We start from the raw sequence: 22774 nt of genomic DNA on the forward strand, positions 1-22774 counted from the left end.
TGTGCTATGGTGAGTGCTGCGAATTCTGTAAGACTCTTGAATCACAGACCTGTACCTCTGAAACAAATAATACATTATATGTTGAAAAAAGAAGAAGAAGAAGAAGAAGATAGCCAGAAGGGAAAAATGAGGGGGGGAATCGGAGCAGGAGACAAACCACGAAAGACTATGGACTCTGAGATACAAACTGAGAGTTCTAGAGGAGAGGGGTGGGGGGATGGGTCAGCCTGGTGATGGGTATTAAGGAGGGCATGTATTGAATGGAGCACTGGTGTTATACGCAAACAATGAATCATGGAACCCTACATCAAAAACTAATGATATAATGTATGGTGATTAATATAATTAAAAAAAATTATCCTGGGGCGCCTGGGTGGCTCAGTTGGTTAAGCAACTGCCTTCGGCTCAGGTCATGATCCTGGAGTCCCAGGATCAAGTCCCACGTTGGGCTCCCAGCTCAGCAGGGAGTCTGCTTCTCCCTCTGACCCTCCCCCCTCGTGTGCTCTCTCTCTCACTCTCTCTCTCTCAAATAAATAAATAAAATCTTTAAAAAGAAATGTATCTTGCTTCATGTTTTCTGAGATTCCTTGGTCTTCAATTTGGTTTCTGTTATTAATTCTGAAAAGTACTCAGCCATCATTATTTTGAATATTGTTCTTTTATCTGCTCATTCTGTTCTTTCTGGTAGTTCAGTAACATTTATATTATACCTTCTGAAATTGTCACACAATTATTGAATATTCTAATATGTTTTTCTCCCATTATTTTCTCTTTACATTTCCATCTGGGAAATTTTTATGGATCTATCTTCAAACTTAGTGATTTTTTTCTTTCTTTGAGTCCAGTTTATTAAAAAGAGCCTGATGCAGGGCTTGATCCTATGACCCTGAGATCGTGACCTGAGCTGAAATCAAGAGTCGGGTGCTTAACCAACTGAACCACCTGGGCGCCCCTTGTTCAGAATTATTTCTTAGAATTTCCATAGCTTTGCTTACATTACCCATTTTACATGCATGTTATCTACTTTTAGATGTGTTTTATAGTGTCTACATTAGAGCTCTTAGCATATTAAACAGTTATTTTAAAATCCTTGTCTAATAATTCCATAATCTCTGTCACAGCTTAGTCTGGTTATGATGCTTGCTTTATCTGTTTAGACTGCATTTTATCTGCAATTTTTTGTTGAGAAGCCAGGTATGTTGGTATAGGTTAATAAAAACTGAGGTCAATGGCCTTTAGCATGAGCATTTATGTTAATTTTTCTAGGTCTATTTGATGTTTTATGTAGCTATTTATGTCAGAGACATCGAATATCTCTATTGTCTTTGTTTTGTTTTGTTTTTTCACCACTCTTGACTTTAGACTTCTCTATTACTCCTCAGAGAGAGCCTACATCTGCCACTATCCCAGAGCCTGGTTAGTACTGTGATAAGGTATGGGGGAGGAGAGTGTTAAATAATACTGTGATTAAATTCCAGTCTTTTAATAGCCCTGTGTGTCTGAGGTATGATCTTCACAAGAGAGGTAAACTTGGAACACTGCCCTTCCCTTAGTTGGGATAAGGCTCTGGCAGTCTTTTCCCCAGGAAATTAATCATTGTTATAGAATATACCCTGGGTGTATTTTACAATGATTATTCTTCTCCTTCCCTTTCCAGAGCCCTGAGGAGATCATTCTCAGATCTTCACTATGAGAACCTAGTATACTTCTCAGAGGTAAAAACCCTTGAAAATATAGGGTTTCCATTAACACTCTGGCCTCCATGAGATTCTTACTTTCATGATAGTCCACATTCAGTATCCACCAATTTGAAAAAATTTCCATTTCAGTGTTCCTACCAGTTTATGTCTCCAGCAGCTTCTGTACAAGCTGGAACTCTCTAGATCTGTTTTTCTTTCCAGATTTTGGGGTAGAGATTTTCCCTGTAACCTCAGTTCTCCAATAGGTCCAGGAAAAGTTAATTTTAAGTCTGATCAACATTTTGTTGTTGTAAGGATGGCAGTGATGATTGCCAAGCCATTTATATGCAGAAGTTGAAATCGGATAGGCCATAAAACAAGTTTCAATAAATAAAGGATTGAGATCATATAAATTATGTTCTCTGACCACAATGGAGTGAAGTTCAAAATCAGTAACAGAAAGTAATTTGGGAAATTCACAAATATGTGGAAATTAAACAACATATCCCTATATAAACAATAGGTCAAAGAAGTCACAAGGAAAATTAAAAAATAATTTGAGATGGATGAAAATGAAAACATGCATAATAAGGGATAAAAGGGGATAGAGCTAAAGCAGTTCTTATATTGAAATTAATAGCTGTAAGCATCTATACAAAAGATCTCACTTCAATAATCTAACATTCCACAATGAGAAATGACAGAAGTAGTACAAACTAAAGCCAGACAGTCAAAAAAAAGAAGATGATAATGATGAGTGGATATAAACAACGAATAGAAAAATAAAAGAACCAATGAAACCAAATACTGATTCTTTCAAAAAATCAATAAAATTTACAAACATTTAGCTAGATCAACTAAGAGTCAAAGAGAGGACACTCAAATAATTAAAACCAGTTAGTAAAATAAAACTGGACAAACCACAAAAATTAAAAAAGATTATAAGGGGATACTATAAACAATTATATGCCAAAAAACTAGATAATTGATATTAAATGAAGAGATTCCTAGAAAGTAACAAACTATTGAAACTGACTCAAAAAGAAGTAAAAAAATCTAAATAGACCTTTAAAAAGATTAGTAATCAAATAACTACTCAGAATTAAAAGCACAGGGATAGATGGCTTCATTGGTGAATTTTACCAAACAGTTAAGATTTATACTTGTTCTTCATTAATTCTTCTAAAAATCAGAAGAGGAAACACTTTCCAACTTACTCTATTAAGTCAGTATTACCCTGATACCAGAAAAAGACAAGACGTCACAATGACAGAAAACTAAAGATCAATAATTTATTAATATAGACACAAAAATCCTCAACAAAATAGAAGCTAACTGAAACCAGCAATATGTAATAAGAATCGTTTATCATGACCTGGTGAGATTTACCCCAGGAATGCAAGATTGTTTTAACAACAGAAAATCAATTAATATACCATATCAATAGAACAAAAATAACTTGGTCATCTCAATAGATGCAGAAAAAGAATTTGAGAAAATTTAATACCTTCAAAAAAATCTCAATGAATTAGGAATAGAAGGAAATCTCTTCAGTCTTATAAAGCACATATACAAAAAAACCAACCGCTAACATCATACTAGTGAAACAGTGAATGCTTTCCCTCTGAGATCAGGAAGACAAAAATGCCTGCTCCTGCAACTTCTATTTAACAGTGTATTGGAGTTTTTACCCAGCACAGTTAGGCAAGAAAAATAAATAAGAGACATTCAGATTAGAAAGAAAGAACTAAAACTATTTGTAGTTGACAAGATCTTACACATACACAATCCTAAAAAATATACTAAAAATTATTAGGACTAATAAAGGAGTTCAGCAAGGCTGCAGGTTACAAAATTAATGTACAAAAATCAACTATGTTTCTGTATACTAACAATATCCAAAAGTGAAATTAAGAAAATAATTCCATTTACAGCAGCATCCAAAGGAATAAAATATTCAGGAATAAAATATCCAAAAGAAATGCAAAACTTGTATTCTAAAAACTATAAAACACCATCAAAAAAATTTAAGAATAATAAATGGAAAGACATCCCATGTCCATAGATCAAAACTTAATATCATTAGAGTGGCAAATTGATCTTCAAAATCAATGCAAATCCTATCAAATTCCCAGCTGGCTTTTTTTTTTAAACAGAAATTGAAAAGCTAATCCTAAACTTCATATGAACATTTTAGAGACCCAAAATACCTAAGTTATCTTGAAAAAGAAGAATAGAGTTGGAAGACTCAAGCGTCCCAATTTTAAGATGTAAAGAAAGCTACAGTAATCAAAACAATGAAGTATTGGATAGGGACAGACATATAAATAAATGGAACAGAACTAAGATTCTAGAAATTCTTACATATTTAGTCAGTTGATTTTCAATTAAGGATATCAAAACAATTTAATAGAGATAGAATTGGTTTTTTTCAGGAATTGGTGCTACAACTGAATATCCACATGCAATAGAATGAAGATAGATCCATTCCTTACACCATATAAAAAAATTAACTCAAAATGAATCACAGACTTAAATATAAAAACTAAAATTATAAAACTATTAAGAGGCAAACAGGAGTAAATTTTTGTGACCTTAAGTTAGGCAATGACTTCTTAGATACTACACCAAAAACATAAACAAAAAAATTACACATACACATACACACGCCCACACACACTGAATTTCATAAAAATAAAAAAAAGTTTGTGCTTTAAAAAAACACCATCAAGAAAATAAAAAGACAACCCAAAAAGAGATTGGAAAAAAAAAATTACAGATCATATATCTGATAAAGGACTTGTATCCAGAATTTATAAAGAAATCTTACAAATTAATTAAAAAAGAAAACAATTAAAAATGGGCAAGGGATTTGAAAAGACATTTCCCCAAAGAAGATATACAAACTACCAACAAATGCACAAAAAGTTGCTCACCATCACTAGTCATTAGGGAAATGCCAATTAAGAGCAATTCGTAAGATACCACTTCAAATCCAATAAAGATGGTTATAATAAAAAAGATAGATAACAAATGTTGGCAAGGATATCCATATGGAAGATATGGAAGATATGGAGAAACTGACCTAATACATTGCTTGTGGAAATATAAAACCATTTAGCCTCTTTGGAGCACAATATAGAATTTCCTCAAAATGTGAAATACTGTTACCATATAATGCAGCAATTTTTCTTCTGAATGTACCTGAGTAATTAAAATGGGTCCACACAAAAATCTGTAAACAAAAGTTTACAGCATTATGTATAACAACCAGAAAGTAGAAACAATCTAAATGTCTATCAATTGGTTAAATAAAATAAAAACAACTAGGTAAAATAAGAGTTGTTATATCCATACAATGGAATATTATTTGTGCTAAGCTAACTAAGCCAGTCACAAAAGACCACATATTACATGATTCCATTATAAGATATGTCCAGAATAGAAAAATCTGTAGAGATAGAAATTAGGTTGGTGCTAGCCTGGGATGAGGAGGACTGAGGGAAAATAAGGAGTGACTGCTAATAGTTATAGGGTTTCTTTTTGGGGTGATATAAATGTTTTAAGAGTTATTATGGTGATTATTGCACAATTCTAAAAACATAGTAAAAACTACTGAATTTTACACTTTAAACGGCTGAATTATACAGTAAATTGTATCTCAAAAAAACTTTTTAAAAAGTTGAACAAAAACAGCAAAAAGAAATACCAAACTATGATAAATGACTAGGTTTGGTTAGAGACAGATTGAAACTGGGCTGAGAAAGGAAATTAGCTCTCAAATTTATCTGTAGTATTTTAGTTATTTTCTTAAAAAGGAGTATTACAAAAATAAATATAAAGGAAATTAACATTTGTTCATTTTGTTATCAGACTTATCAAAATTTGTCATACCATCCTTAGATTTCCTATATATTTTTTAAATATTTTATTTATTTGAGAGATTGAGAGAGAGAGAGCACAAGCAGAAGGAGAGGGAGAAGCAGGCTGTCTGCTGAGCAGGGAGCCCAATGTGGGGCTTGATCCCAGGACCCCAGGATCATGATCTGAGCTGAAGGCAGATGCACCATCCAGGTGCCCCAAATTTTCTATTTTTTTTAAATTATAAAACACATTAACTCAGGAATGAGGAGATAGCATATGCAGACTACTGTCAACACATTTAACTTTGATATAAATACCGAAAAATATAAAACTATGATAAAGGAAATTTAAAAATCACACAAATTAACAGAGAAATATAACATTTTAATGTATTGAGAAAGACTCAAGATCATTAAGATATCAATTCTTCCCAACCTATAGACTCAAATCAACTCCAACCAAAATCTCAACAGATGTGTGGTAGAAAATGGCAGTATGATTCTAAAATTCTAATGTAAAATCAAAGAATGTAGAAAAGCCAAAAAATTTTGAAAAAGAATAAATTTCCTGATTTCAATACTTACTTTAAAGCTAAAATAATCAAAACAATATGTTAGTATAAAATAAACAGTGAGTCCATAAATATATCCACACAGTTATGTAAAACTATTTTGACCAAAGTATAAAGGCATTCAGTGGAGAAAGGACAGTCTTTTCAATAAAAAATACTGGACCAGTGAAATATTTATATGTCATCAAATCAAATGTGATCCATACTTTACACCATAGACAAAAATTAAATGCACGTGGACCAGACTTAAATGTAAAAAAAAAAAAACTCAACTATTAGAAGAAAACATAGGAGAAAAATCTACCTGGCCTCAGGCTACACAAAGAGTTCTTAGACATGACAGCAAAAGATCATTAAAAAGAATTGATGTCAGACTTCATCAAAATTTTGAAATTTTACTCTGCAAAAGATAGCATTGAAAGAATGAAAAGACAAGCTACGGAGTGTGCAAAAACATTTGCAAAACACATATTCAACAAGAGTTATATCCAGAATATATGAAGAAACTCAAAACTCAGTAATAAGGAAACAAACAATACAATTTTTAAATTGGCAAAAGACAGACTTCAACAAAAAGGACAAGGATGTCATGAATAGGTGGTTGTTAGGAAATGGAAATTAAAACCACATTGCAATACTACTATACCTATTAGAATAGTTAAATTTTTAAAATATTGAAAATACCAAGTGCTGACAAAGCTGTGGAGCAACTACAATTCATACTTCTGGTAGAAATTCAAAATGATACATCTCTGGAAAATGATTTCAGTTTCACATAAATTTAAACATACCACATGACCCAGAAATCCCACTCATCAGACTTACATACAAATGGAAAGTTATATTTCCACAAAATTATACATTAATGTTCAAACTGACTAAAATGTTAATCCATATGTAGAAGGAGATTAAATGAAATAAATCAATGGGGAAAAAAAGAAGATTTATTTATGGTACCTAAAAGCTCCCAATCCAAGTATCGTTCAACAGGTGGATGGATTAACAAAATGTAATATATCCATACAACAGAAGACTACTCCTCCACCGTAAAAAGGAATTACCTTTTAATGCACATATAACTATGATGAATCTAAAAGACATTACACTGAGTGAAAAAAGCCAGATGAGAGTCACATACTATGATTCTCTTAGGTAGAAGCTAGACATGAGCAGTGAAAGGAACATTGGGAGCAGAGTCCCAAATCCATGAAGGGAATGATAGAGACAGGAGCTGGAGGTGAGGACAGTGATAAATTAAGCTACATATTAAAGGCAAAAGGGTACAATAGCCTGATCTTGGGGCTTCCAATACCTTGGGACTGACAGATCAAGAGCCACAGGTGCAGAATATGTGCTCTCCTCTTCTACCTCTGCCCCATGAACCCTAGGCTCATTATAATGCATTTGCATTGCAGTTACAGCACCCACACACCCCCCATGGAGAAAGGCTGCCATGACATTCCAGTACAAATTTTTCAGGGTCCCAAAACTCCCCCTCCCAACCTGTGGAAGGAGTCTCCCAAACAATTAGAAAGAGCCTCCTTTAGAGACCATCTCCTGCAGGTCACAGTTCCTCCCAGCCCAGAGCAAATGCAACAAATACCCCATTCCAAAACAAACTGGGGCAGGTTCCACTTGCCACAGCACTTTACACCAATTAAATCATGAATCTATTTTTAACTATTTTTTATTGAGGTATAATTACATGCAGTGTTATATTAGATATCAAGATATACTACAGAGCTGTAGTAATCAAATCCATATGGTACCAGTACAAATACAGAAACATAAATTAATGTGACAGAATAGAGAGCCCAGAAATAAACCCATGCTTATATAGTCATATTAACTTACACCAAAGGCAGCAAGAATATACACTGAGGAAAAACAGTCTCTTCAACAAATAACGTTGGGAGAACTGGACAGCTACATGCAAAAGAATGAAACTAAACTATTTACACCATACACAAAAATAAACTTAAAGGGATTAAAGACCTAAATGTGAGACCTGAAACCATAAAACTCCTAAAAGAAAACATAGAGAGTAATTTCTTTCACATCACCTGTAGAAACATTTTTCTAGATATGTCTCCTGAGGCAAGGGAAACAAACACAAAAATAAACATAGGTACTACACCAAAATAAAAAGTTTTTGCACAGTGAAAGAAGCCATCAACAAAACAAAAAGCTAACCTATGGAATGGGAGAGGATATTTGCAAGTGATATGCCTAACAAGGAGTTAATATCCTAAATATATAAAGAATTTGGCAATTCAACATCAAAATACCCCAAATAATCTTATTTCAAAATGTGAATCTCTTTTTAACATAAAAATAAATTTTAAAATTATAAGTTTAAAGGACAGAAATTGTCAAATAGACAAAAAAAACCCACCCAATTCTATGCTGCCTTACAAACACATCTGAAGCATGAAGACACAAATAGGTTAAATAAAAGAGATGGAAAAAGATATACCATGTTAAGACTAATCAAAAGAAAGCTTCAGTGGCTACATCCATATCAAAGTAAAATTCAGATTAGAGAATATTACCAAAGGTCAATTCATGTTAAGAGTTAACTCATCAAGAGGACTTAACACTCCTAAATGTTCATACAGCTAATAATAAAGCTTCACAATACATGAAATGAAACAAAACTGATAGAACTGCAAGGACAAACAGATCAGTTTACAATTATGTTGTAAACTTTCACTAATAGAAGAAATAGATCGTAATAAAGAGAAAATCAGTACAAATACAGACCTTAAACACATTATCAATCAATTTTCCCTAAATTATATTTACACATCAATCCAACCAATGACAATAGCATACATATTCATTTCAAATACACTTTTAACATTTATCAAGACAGACCACAGACAGGGCTATAAAACAAACTTGAATTAATTTAAAAGGATTCACGTTATACAGAGTATATTCTCTGACCACAATGGAATTAAATTAGAAATCAGTAACAGACCTCTAGAAAAACATCTAATATTTGGAAACTAAATAACACATAAATAATCCATAGGTCAAGAAAAGAAATCAAACAGAAATTAGAAAATATTTTAAACATAATGAAAGGAAAACACAACATATTAAAATTTGGGGGTGGAGAATTCCAAATCTGTGAAGTAGCGCCATTCCTCCCAGTTTCTGCCTCTTACAACAACAACAACAAATCCCTGGATATAACATTACAAACAAACATAGGAAGAATCTGAAAGGTAGAAAGAAGGAGGAATGACAAAGCAATTCAGGACTTGAGGAATGACGCAGCAGTGAATTCCTTGGGTTTCCTTATTGTGTCTTATGTATCCTGGACAATGCACTGTAGAAGTCTCCAACCCAGAACCATCAACTGGTACAAACAAAAAAACAGAAACAAAAACTCCAAGAAAAGGCTGTTTTCCCAGTCAAAGGACTGAGAAGATAGGATGGCCTAAAAACAAATTTTGGCATCATTGACCCTAATCGAGCAAACAACAAAGAAAAAAACTCTCCTCTTCCTGACTCAACACAGTTTAACAGGGTTGACTGGGGAACTGATCTTCCACCTTATCCAGCCCCCATCCTGCAGAGAGCACACTCCAGTTCTCTCTGCAGGTAGTGTTTAAGGGCACAGACAGGGAGTTAATCACCCATCCCCTGCCTGGCAGAAGCAGGTAGCACTCTGTTCCACTGTCAGGTGGTATTAGTGCACTAAGGAGAATGCTAATCTGCCATCTCCAGACTCTTGGAGGCAGGTGGGAGTAATCCAATCTGATGGGATAGTATTAGTCTGAATGAGCACCTGATCTTACATTCCCTTCCTAGTATAAAAAAAAAAAAAAGAAAGGTGTTCTAATTCTCCTGCCAAGGTAGCATCAGTGGAGTTCAGGGACAAGATTTAATGAGATGGTACAAGGTAGGGATTCACACACACATTAGGCCTCAACATACTCTCCTAGCTCTCCATGTCAGCAGGGTGGTCATTGGAAAGTTGAATACTCACATCCACCTGACAGCAATAAGATTGAATAAGGTGGGCAAATCAGGGCTAGTCAGCACCCATATTGTGTCAGAGCATCCTACTAGGAGCTGAGAAGCTGAACCTCTACTCACATCAATGAGTTGGAACAAGGTGGTGCAAGGAAGAGTGGTTGATTCCATGCTTCCTATCCCTCCTGATGTCACTGGGGCCCTGTAGGAAGATGAACTTCCATTCCCACACATCAGAAAATGAGGTGGGTAAGTCAGTACCCACTTTTGCTGGGGAGGGTGTATTGACAGGGCCCACCACAAAACTTGAATATACACACTCACCTGGCCCTCAAGCTACACCTCAATAGGGGGACTTAACTGGTAAAAAATGAAATGATTAATAGCATCCAAGTTTCATAATATAATATCCAAAATATCCAGGATCCAATTGAAAATCACTCACCATACTAAGAACCAAGATAATGCCATTTGAATGAGAAAAGATAATCAATACATGCCAACATCAAAATGAATTAGATGTTGTAATTATCTGAAAAAGGTTTTCAACAGCCATCACAAAAAATCCTTTAATAATCAATTACGAATCTTCTTAAAACAAATGAAAAATAAAGATGAGCAAATAGAAATTATAAGAAATGAACTGAAAAATATAATAACCAAGAAAAATGGATAAGCTCAGTAGCAGAGTGGAGATGACAAGGATAAAATCAGTAAACTTGGGAAGAGATCAATAAAATTTACCTGATCTGAACAACAGAGGGAAAAGAGACTGAAGTGGGGAAACACAATAAACATGTCAGGGGTCTGTGGGACAAGAACAAAAGATATAACATTGATATAATTGGAGTCCCACAGGGAGAGTAAAAAGACAGTGGGGTTGAAAAACTATTATAAAAAATAATGGCTGAAAACTTCTAAATTTGATGAAATACATAAACCTACAGATTAAGAAAGTGGAGCAAACACCAAATAAGATAAACCCAGAAAAATCCATGTTGAGAAATATCATAATTAAGCTTCTGAAAACTAAGGGGAAAAGCTCTGGAAAGCAGCCAAAGTATTATAAATGAACATGAATTTGAATGACAGTAATTTCTCATCTGAAACCACAGAGGCCAGAAGAAAATGGTACAACATTTTTCAAGTAATAAAAGAAAGTAACTGTCAACTGTGTACATACAGCAAAAATAATATCCTTGAGGAATGAAGAATAAACACATTCTCGGATGAAGAAAAACTAAGACAATTTGTTTCTAACAAATCTACCCTTTAAAAAAGTCTAAAGAAAGTGCTCTAACCAGAAGGAAATGAGAGTTCTCAAATCAACAACACATATTTTCACCTTAAAAACCCTGGAAAAAGTCTTGGAGCTTCAGAAAGGAAATAACAGGAATAGGTAAAAATTTGGGTAAATATAATAGATTATCCTACTTCTTATGAGTTTCTTAAGTCACATTTGATGCCTGAATCAAAAATGATAGCACCATCTGATGTGGTGCTGCTCGAAGCATTTACAGGAAATACATAAGATAATTGTACTTTAAAAGTAGACAGGGTACAGGGATCTAAATGGAAGGAAGGTTTCGGTTTTCCTCAAAGTGAAAAAAATGTTGATAACAGTAGACTGTGATAATTGATGTATGTTTATTGTAATATCTAGAGCAACCACTGAGAAAACTCTACAAAGCAATATACTCAAAAACAATATAAATAAATCAAGATTAAATTATTAAAAATTTCGGGTGCCTGGGTGGCTCAGATGGTTAAGCATCTGCCTTCAGCTCAGGACATGATCCCAGGATCCTGGGGTCGAGTCCCACATCGGGCTCCCTGCTCCTTGGGAGCCTGCTTCTCCCTCTGCCTCTCTCACTCTCTCTCTCATGAATAAATAAATAAAATCTTTAAAAAAATTAAAAAAAAATAAATTATTAAAAATTTCAAAATAACCCATAGGAAAATAGGAAAAAAGATATAGGAACAAGAAACAGAGGAAGCAAGCAGAAAACAAAGAAGTAAAATGGCAGAATTAAAAGCCCTAACATATAATTACCTTATAGTAAATTACCTTCATATACCAGTTAAACAAAGTAGATTGACATAGTAGATGGAGAAGAAAATGATCCTACAAAATTGATATACAAAAATCAGTTGCACTTCTATATATAATTATGAATTATCAGAGCGAGAAATTAAGAAAACAATCCCATTTACAACTGCATCAAAAAGAATAAAGTACCTAGGAATAAATTTAACCAAGAAAGTGAAAGACCTGGACACTAAAAACTATAAGATATTGATGAAAGAAATTGAAGAAGTTATAAATGAATGAAAAGATATTCCATGCTCAAGGATTGAAAGAATTAATACTATTAAAATATCCATTCTATCCAAATCAATATACAGATTCAATGCAATCTCTATAAAAATTCCAATGGCATCCTTTACAGAAATAGAACAATCCTAAAATATGTGTAAAACCACAAAAGACATTGAATAGCCAAAGTAATCTTGAGAAAAAAGAGAACAAAGCTAGAGGCATCATGCTTCCTGATTCCAAACTATATTACAAAGTTACAATATTCAAAACATTATGGTATTGGCATAAAAATAGATACATAGAACAATGGAACACAACCAAGAGCCCAGAAATAAACCCATGCATACATGGTCAACTAATATTTGATAAGACAGCCAAGACTATTCAATGAGGAAAAGACATTCTCTTCAATAAGTTGTGCCAGGAAAACTGGACAGCCACATGCAAAAGAAAACTGGCCCACTATCTTACAGTACACATAAAAATTACCTCAAAATTGATTAAAGACTTGAAATATAAGACCTGAAACCATAAAACTCCTAGAAAAAAATAAAGGCAGTAAGCTCCTAGATATTGGTCTTGGCAATGATTTTTGGATGATACCAAAAGCAAAAATAAACAAGTAGGACTACATCAAACTAAAAATCTTCTGTACAACAAAGGAAACCATCAACAAAATAAATGGGAGAAAATATTTACAAATTACATATCTGGTAAGGGGTCAATACCCAAAATATATAAGGAACTCATACAACTCAATAGCAAAATAAAAAACAATTACATTAAAAAATGGGCAGAGGATCTGAATAGACATTTTTCAAAAAAAGACCTACAGATGGCTAACTGGTACATGAAAAGTTGCTAGGCATCACTAATTTTCAGAGAAATGCAAATCGGAACCACAATGAGATATCCCCTCATACCTGTTAGAATGGCTATTACCAAAAAGACACGAAATAACAAGTGTTAGTGAGGGTATGGAGAAAAGGGAACCCTTGTACACTGTTGGAGGAACTGTAAATTAGTAGAGCCACTATGGAAAACAGTAAGGAATTTCCTCAAAGAATTAAAACTAGAACTTCCATATGATTCAGCAATTCCACTTCTAGGTATTTATCCAAAGGAATTAAAGAAAAGGACATCAATAGTTGTCTCACAGACATTAAAAATATGGCAATAAGCTAGATAATGTGGGCTTTCACAATCATTACTCATTTTGAAGAAACCAACTTTATTTGGTCATATTCCACTTACCTGAATATTTAAGGAAATGTAATTGGTATTAATGTAACAAATAATAAAACAAAAATTAAGGATACATTCGTATAGCACCTGTTCTTGTCCCAATAGCCAAGATTTTCTGAACTGGATCAAAGGCTAATGCTGTGGGCTGATAAGGAAAACCATGCCGAACTGTCTGAAAGAGAGCAGATAGTAAAAACAGTCATCAAGGAAATAAAAATTAATAAAATTCAAATCACAAGATACCATTGTCCAACTACCATAATGACTAAAATAATTATTTTTTATTAAAAATATAACTACTGTGGCTCCTGGGTGGCTCAGTCATTAAGTGTCTGCCTTCAGCTGGGATCATGATCCCAGGGTCCTGGGATCGAGGCCTGCATCAGGCTCCCTGCTCAGCAGGAAGCCTGCTTTTCCCTTTCCCACTCCCCTTGCTTGTGTTCCCTCTCTCGCTGTGTCTCTCTCTGTCAAATAAATAAATAAAATCTTTTAAAAAAAAGTTTTAAAAGTTAAATAAATAAATAACTACTACCAAATGTTGGTAGGAGTATTAAAATGACACAAACACTTTGGAAAATTGTCTTGCAATGTTCTATAAAACTATCTGTCCTATGAATGAATAAATTTCACTCCTATGTATGTATCCCAGAAAATAGCATATGGCCACATAACAATTTGTGTAAGTCTGCCCCTAATAGCTTTATACGTAACAATCTAAAAACAGTCCAACTGTCCAACAGGAGAATCAAAACCAAAAATGTGCTATACTCATACAATAAATTACCACTCACCAGTTGAAAGATAAACACTAATGACAGATGCAACAACATGGGTGATTCTCAAAAACGTTATTCTAAATAAAAGAAGCAATACCCAAAACAGTGCATATAGTATAATTATATTAGAATTTGAAGAAGCAAAACTAACCTATGGTGAAAAAAAAATCAGAGCAGTGGTTGACTTGAGGAGAACTCACTGGAAGGGTTTATTAGTAAAGGTAATATTCTATATTTGGATAAAGTTTGGATTACACAAGTGTATACACTGGTAAAATTGTATGATAAAATTTATGATTTCTCTGTGTGTAAACTGAATGTCAAAAAAAGATAAGAAAATAGTATTATATACAATATTGAACTCTAGTTAAAGATATGCATATTGAGGTTTTAAAAGGTAAAGTCTACTGACACCTGCAACTTAATTCAAAATGCATCATGTAAGTTTTATGGTTCATAGATGGATAGACATATATTATAAAGTAAATATAGCAAAATGATAATTGTCAAATCTAGGGGGTGAATATGTATGTGTATGTGTGTGTGTATACACATACATATATGAACACTCATAACTTTTTCAACTCCTCTGTGTGTTTGAAAGCTTTCATAGTTATACAATGGGGAAAAAAGAAAAGAAAAATATAAAGAGTTGATAATATCATAAAGGTGACAAGACTAACATAAGAATATGTAATAATATACAGGAATTAATTTCAACATGAAATATAACTTTTCAAAGAAATAGAGGACCCACATAGAAGGAGTTTTGGAAGATAGGGTAGGAGGACGCTGAGCTCACACCATCCCATGTTTACAACTAGATATCATCCACATCCAAGTAGATAAACCCTTTAATCTGAAGAAAAGCAAAACAAACTCCACAACTAAAAACAGAGAACAAACTGCATCTGAAAGCTTAGGAAGGACAAAAAGGCAGGGGAAGCTGCCTGCAGGAGGGAGGGAACTAGCATGTGTAGAGAGGGCAGGGAAATGGACCCTAGGACCACGGAGCATAAAAGGGGGAAGACTAATTCTCATGTTTGGCTTTGAAAATGAGAAGGGCTGAATTCCATGAGTTTGTATAACTAATGGGACTTGGAGCCTGGAGCTTTAAAAGTCAGCCGACTCAGCACTGGGCTAGCCACTAGGGCAAGTGATAGCTGGGTCACTGCCATTAAAGGGACAGCAGCTTACATGGACAGGAAGCATAAAAACAGCAATTTACACAACACCAGGGGCTAATGGGAGACAGATTTATTCATACTGATTTTGGAGTGTGTTTGGGAACTTCTCTGAAAAAGAGGGAGCTGGTAGTCACCATTTTCCTCTCCTGTTCCCCAGCATAAACAGAGGGCCATCTAGAGGAGTCAGGATACACAGACATTTACTACCTAAACTGCTAGCAGTATGCCATGCCCATGAGTAATGGAAAGTAATCAAGTTGAACAAAAGGTAGAAAAAGGAATTATGCAAAATGAGAAGAGACTTACGGAATTCAATAACTCCATCAAAAGTAATAACATTCATATTATGAGTCTCAGAGCAAAAAGAGAGAAAAAAGGGGGCAGAAAATTTATTTGAAGAAATAATAGCTGAAAACTTCCTTAAACTGGGGAAGGAAACAGACGTCCAGATAGAGGAATCACTGAGAACTCTCAACAAAATCAAAAAAGGAGGCCCACAGGGGTGCCTAAATGGCACAGTTAGTTAAGTGTCTAACTCTTGATTTCAGCTCAGGTCATAATCTCAGGGTTGTGAGATTGAGCCCCATGTCAGGCTCCACATTGGGCATGGAGCCTGCTTGGGATTCTCTCTCTCCCTCTGCCCCTCCCTGACATTCTCTCTCTCTCTCTCTCTCTCTCCTCTCAAAAAAAAAAAAAAATGGAGGCCCACACCAAGATATATTGTAATTAATGTGGCAAAATAATGAAAAAATAAAAAAAATTTAAAAGCAGCGAAAGAAAGCAGTAATGTATAAGGGAAAACCCATATGGCTAGCAGGAGATTTTTAACCAGATACTTTGCAAACCAAAAGGGAGTAGCACGATATATTCAAAGTGCTGAATGGGAAAAACTCTACAGCTAAGAATACTCTACTACAAAGCTATCATTCAGAACAGAAGAGAATAAGAGTTTTCCAGACAAACAAAAACTAAAGGAGTTCATGTCCACTAAACCAGCCCTGCAAGAACTATGAAAGGGGACTCTGAGTGGAAAGGAAAGCCCAACAAAACTGACAGTATAATGGTAGGAAATACACAAGCCATAAAAATGAATACTTCTGTAAAAAATCAGTCAAGAAACTGACAAAATAAAAAGATAGAAAATATAACATCATAAATGTAAAACATGGGGAGAATAGTAAAGAATGGCTTCAAACTTAAACGACCATCAACTTAATGTAGACTGCTATATGCAGAAGAGGTTATATACAAACCTAATGGTAACTGTGTATCAAAAACCACAAATAAATGTGCAAAAAATAAAGAGGAAGTAATCCAAATATATCACTAAAGAAAATCAGCAAAATATCAAAGAGAGAAAGACAAGGACCAAAGAAAATCCTTAGAAACAACCACAAAACAAATGATAAAATGATAATAAATACATAACTATCAATAATAACTCTGAATGTAAACGGACTAAATGCTCCAATCAAAAGTCAGAGGGTAACAGAGTGGATTAAAAAAACAAGACACATCTATATGCTGCCAATAAGAGACTCCTTTCAGACCCAAAGACACCTGCAAATTGAAATTAAGGGGATGGAGAAACATCTATCATGCAAATGGATGTCAAAAGAAAACTGGAATACCAATACTTATATTAGAAAAAATAGACTTTAAAGCAAAGTCTGTGAAAAGAGACAAAAAGGACACTATCATTATGAAGAGGACAAATCAACAAGAAGGTCTAACAATTGTAAATATTTATGCACCCAAAATAGGACCACCCAAATACATAAGGCAGTTAATAACAACCATATAAAGGAACTCATTGATAATAATACAATAATAGTAGGGGACTTTAACACCCCACTTACAGATCATCTAAGCAGAAGATCAACAAGGAAACAATGGTTTTGAATGACACACTGGACCAGATGGACTTAACATATATATTCAGTACATTCCATCCTAAAACAGTAGAATACACAGTCTTCCCAAGTGCACATAGGACATTCTCCAGACTAGATCACATATTAGCCCACAAAACAAGCCTCAACAAATTCAAGAAGATTGAATTCATACCATGCATCCTTTCTGCCCACAACACTATGAAACTAGAAGTCAGCCACAAGAAAAATCTGGAAAGATCACAAATACATGGAGTTTAAATAATATGTTACTAGACAATGAATGGGCCAGCCAGGAAATAAAAGAAGAAATTTAAAAAGTAAATGGAAACAAATGAAAATACAACAATCCAAAAAGTTTGGGATGCAGCAAAAGTGGCCATAGAAGGAAGTTTATAGCAATACTGCCTACCTAAACAAGAAAAATCTCAAACAACCTAATCTTATGCCTAAGGAGCTAGAAAAAGAACAATAAACAAAACCCAAAACCAGCAGAAGAAAGGAAATAATAAAGATTAGAGCGGAAATAAATGATATAGAAATTTGAAAAAACAATAGAACAGATCAATATCAGGAGCTCGTTCTTTGAATAAATCAATAAAATTATTAAACCTCTAGCCAGACTTATCAAGATAAAAAGAGGGACTCAAATAAAATCACAAATGAGAGAGGAGAAATAATAACCAGGACCACAGAAATGCAAACAATTATAAGAGAATATTATGACAAACTATATGCCAACAGTTTGGACAACCAAGAAAAAATAGATACATTCCTGGAAACATATAAACTACCAAAACTGAAACAGGAAGAAATAGAAAATTTGAACAGACTGATAACCAGTAAATAAATTGAATCAATAATCAAAAAACTCCAAACAAATAGAAGTTCAGGGCCAGATGGCATCACAGGCAAATTCTACCAAACATTTAAAGAAGAATTAATACCTGTTCTTCTCAAATTATTCAAAAAAATAGAAGAGGAAGGAAAACTTCCAAATTCATTTTATGAAGCCAGCATTACTCTAATACCAAAGCAGATAAAGACTCCACTAAAAAAGAGAACTCCAGGCCAATATCACTGATGAACATGGATGCAAAAATTCTCAATAAAATACTAGTAAACTAAATCCAATGGTAATTTAAAAGAATTATTCACCATAATCAAGTGCGATTTATTTCTGGGTTGCAAGTGTGGTTCAATATTTGCAAATCAATATCATACATCACATCAGTAAGGGAAAGGATAAGAACCATATGATCCTCTCAGTAGATGAAGAAAAAGCATTTGACAAAGTACAACATCCATTCATGATAAAAACCCTCAACAAAGAAAGTTTGTTGGAAACATACCTCAACATAATAAAGGCCTTATATGAAAAATTCACAGCTAACATTCTCAATGGGGAAAAACTGACCTTATCCCCTAAGGTCAGGAATAAGGCAAGGATGCCCACTCTCACCAATTTAACATAGTACTGGAAGTCCTAGCCACAGTAATTAGACAACAAAAAGGAATAAAAGGCATCCAAATTGGTAAGGAAGAAGTACAACTTTTCCTATTTGCAGATGACATGATACTCTATACAGAAAACCCAAGAGACTCTACCAAAAAATTGCTAGAACTGATAAACGAATTCAGTAAAATTGCAGGATACAAAATCAATGTGCAGAAATCTGTTGTATTTTGATACACCAATAATGAAGCCACAGAAAGAGAAATTAAGAAATCAGTCCCATCAACAATTGCACCAAAAATAATAGATACCTAGGAATAAACCTATCCAAAGAGGTAAAAGACATGTACCCTGAAAATATAAAACACTGAGGAAAGAAATTTAAGATGACACAAAGAAATGGAAAGACATTCCATGCTCATGGATTAGAACAAATACTGTTAAAATATCTATAGTACCCAAAGCAATTTACACATTTAATGGAAACCTTATAAAAATACCAACAGCATTTTTCACAGAACTAAAACAAACCATCCTGAAATTTCTATGGAACCATAAAAGACCCTGAATATCCAAAGCAATCTTGAAAAAGAAAAGCAAAGCTGTAGGCGTCACAATTCCAGACTTCAAGTTACATTACAAAGCCGTAGTAATCAAAACAATATGGTAGTGGCACAAAAATAGACACATAGATCAATGGAACAGAATAGAGCACCCACGGACAAACCTACAACTATATGGTCAATTAATCTTCAACATAGCAGGAAAGAACATCCAATGTGAAAAAGACAGTCTCTTCAACAAATGGCCTTGGGAAAACTGGACAGCAAAATGCAAAAGAAAGAAACTGGATACTTTCTTACACCATACACAAAAATAAATTCAAAATTGATTAAAAACCTAAATGTGAGACCTGAAACCATAAAAATCTCAGAAAACAGGCAGTAATTTCTTTGATATCAGCCATAGCAATTTCTTTCTAGATAGTTCTCCTGAGGCAAGGGAAACAAAAGCAAAAATAAACTATTGGGACTACATCAAAATAAAAAGCTTCTGCATAGTGAAGTAAACAATCAACAAAACTAAAAGGCAACCTACAGAATAGAAGATATTTGCAAATGATATACCTGATAAAGTGTTAGTATCCAAAATATATAAAAACCTGATACAACTCAACACCCAAAAAATAAATAATCCAATTTAAATATGGGCATAAGACATGAACAGACATTTCTCCAAAGAAGAAATACAGATGGCCAACAAACACATGAAAAGACGTTTATCATCACTTACATTAAGGAAATGCAAATGAGATATCACGTCACATCTGTCAGAATGGCTAAAATCAACACAAGAAACAACAAGGGTTGACAAGGATGTGGAGAAAAAGGAACCCCTTGTACTGTTGGTGAGAATGCAAGCTGATTCAGCCACTGTGGAAAACAGTTTGGAGGTTCCTCAAGAAGTTAACAAAAGAACTCTCCTAAGATCTAGCAATTGCATTACTAGGTATTTACCAAAGAATATAAAAACACTAATTCAAGGGGAATACATGCACCCCTATGTTTATAACAGCATCATTTACAATAGCCAAGATATGGAATCAGGGCAAGTGTCCATCAATTGATGGCTAAATAAAGAAGTTGTGGTGTATATATATATATATATATATATATATATATATATAATGGAATATTATTCAGCCATGAAAAAGAATGTAATATTGGGGGGCGGAGCAAGATGGCGGAGGGCTTAGCCCGGACAAACAAGGGCGGGGCAATTCCGCCTCTGCAAAGACATTTGGGAACCGTGGCAACAGGCCCCTCCCCCAGAAGATCAGCACAAACAACCAGCAAGCCAAGACCAAGTTTACCGATCAAGGAGAACGGGAGAACTCCAGCGCTAGGGGAATACTGCACATAGAATTCATGGCTTTTTTACCATGATTCATTAGTTTTTCAAAGTTAATATTTTTTTAGCTGTTTTTTTTTGAATTTTTCTTTTTCCCTTTTTCAACCAAAATCTTATCAACCCCTTTTTTAAAAAAAATATTTTTTATTTTTCATTTTTAGAGACATACCTAATCCCTTCATAGTAGTTACCCTTATTTTTGGCGCATATATATATATATATATATATATATATATATATATATATATATGTTGTTCTCTCTTTAAAATTTTGAGATAGTTTCTTCTAATGGATCAAAATATACCCTAAATCACTAGCGTACGGCTTTGTTCTAGTCTCCTGCCTAATCACAGTCTCTCCCTTTTTTTTCTTTCCTTTTTTTTAAAAATCTTCTTTCTTTTTTCAAACAGCTTCTTATCTTATCAATTCCTTTTATAAAATCTTTTATAATTTTCATCTTTACAGTCATCTTCCATCCCTTCATTGTATCAACCCTTGTTTTGTACATATATAGGTCTTTCTTCCTTTAAAATTTTAGGAGGCACTTTCTTCTAACAGACCAAAATATGCCCAAAATCTAGTGTGTGGCACTGATCTATGCACTAGCCTGATCATATTTGATCATATTCTGTTTTTTTTGTTTTGTTCTGTTTTTGTTTGTTTTTATCTTTTTCTTTCTCTTTTTTTTCCTCTTTCTTTTTTCTTTCTTTCTCTTTCTTTTCCCCTGGTTTCAGGACTTTTCTGATTTGTATAGAGTATATTTGCTGGGAACGTTGTTAACCTGTTAGCATTTTGTTCTCTCATTCATCTATTCTCCTCTGGACAAAATGACAAGATGAAAAAAATCACCTCAGCAAAAAGAACAAAAGGTAGTACCCTCTGCCAGGGACCTACTCAATACAGACATTAGTACGATGTCAGACCTAGAGTTCAGAATCATGACTTTAAAGATACTAGCTGGGCTTGAAAAAAGCGTGGAAGTTATTAGAGAAACGCTTTCTGGAAAATAAAAGAACTAAAATCTAACCAAGTCGAAATCAAAAAGGCTATTGATGAGGTGCAATAAAAAATGGGGGCACTAACTGCTAGGATAAATGAGGCAGAAGAGAGAATCAGCGATACAGAAGACCAAACGATGGAAAATAAAGAGGCTGAGAAAAAGAGAAACAACTACAGGATCAAGAGGGCAGAATTCAAGAGATAAGTGATACAATAAGACGAAACAACATTAGAATAATTGGGATCCCATAAAAAGAAGAAAGAGAGAGAGGGGCAGAAGGTATATTGGAGCAAATTATAGCAGAGAACTTCCCTAATGTGGGGAAGGAAACAGGCATCAAAATCCAGGAGGCACAAAGAATCCCTCTCAAAATCAATAAAAATAGGTCAATACCCCGATATCTACTAGTAAAACTTACGAGTCTCAGAGACAAAGAGAAAATCCTGAAAGCAGCTCGGGGGAAGAGATCTGTAACCTACAATGGTAGAAACATTAGATTGGCAACAGACCTATCCACAGAGACCTGGCAGGCCAGAAAGGACTGGCATGATATCTTCAGAGCACTAAACGAGAAAAATATGCACCCAAGAATACTATATCCAGCTAGGCTGTCATTGAAAATTGAAGGAGAGATAAAAAGCTTCCAGGACAAACAAAAACTAAAGGAATTTGCAAACACAAAACCAGCCCTACAAGAAATATTGAAAGGGGTCCTCTAAGCAAAGAGAGACCCTAAAAGCAGCATAGATCAGAAAGGAACACAGACAATATACAGTAACAGTCACCCTATAGGCAATACAATGGCACTACATTCATATCTTTCAATAGTTACCCTGAAAGTAAATGGGCTCAATGCCCCAATCAAAAGACACAGGCTATCAGATTG

The 22774-nt window shown here is 34.2% G+C and overlaps 1 protein-coding gene across 1 annotated transcript in view; it reads right to left on the reverse strand.

Annotated features, from left to right (window-relative positions):
• STXBP5L (syntaxin binding protein 5 like) overlaps positions 1-22774 on the reverse strand; it is a 406674-nt gene that overhangs the window by 314686 nt on the left and 69214 nt on the right. Inside the window, exon 3 of the mRNA XM_027586273.2 lies at positions 13741-13838. Within this exon, the coding sequence (XP_027442074.1) occupies positions 13741-13838 (98 nt within the window). The remainder of the gene's footprint in view (positions 1-13740; positions 13839-22774) is intronic.

The sequence above is a fragment of the Zalophus californianus genome, chromosome 1 (genome assembly GCF_009762305.2).
Source record: "Zalophus californianus isolate mZalCal1 chromosome 1, mZalCal1.pri.v2, whole genome shotgun sequence".
NCBI lineage: Eukaryota > Metazoa > Chordata > Mammalia > Carnivora > Otariidae > Zalophus > Zalophus californianus.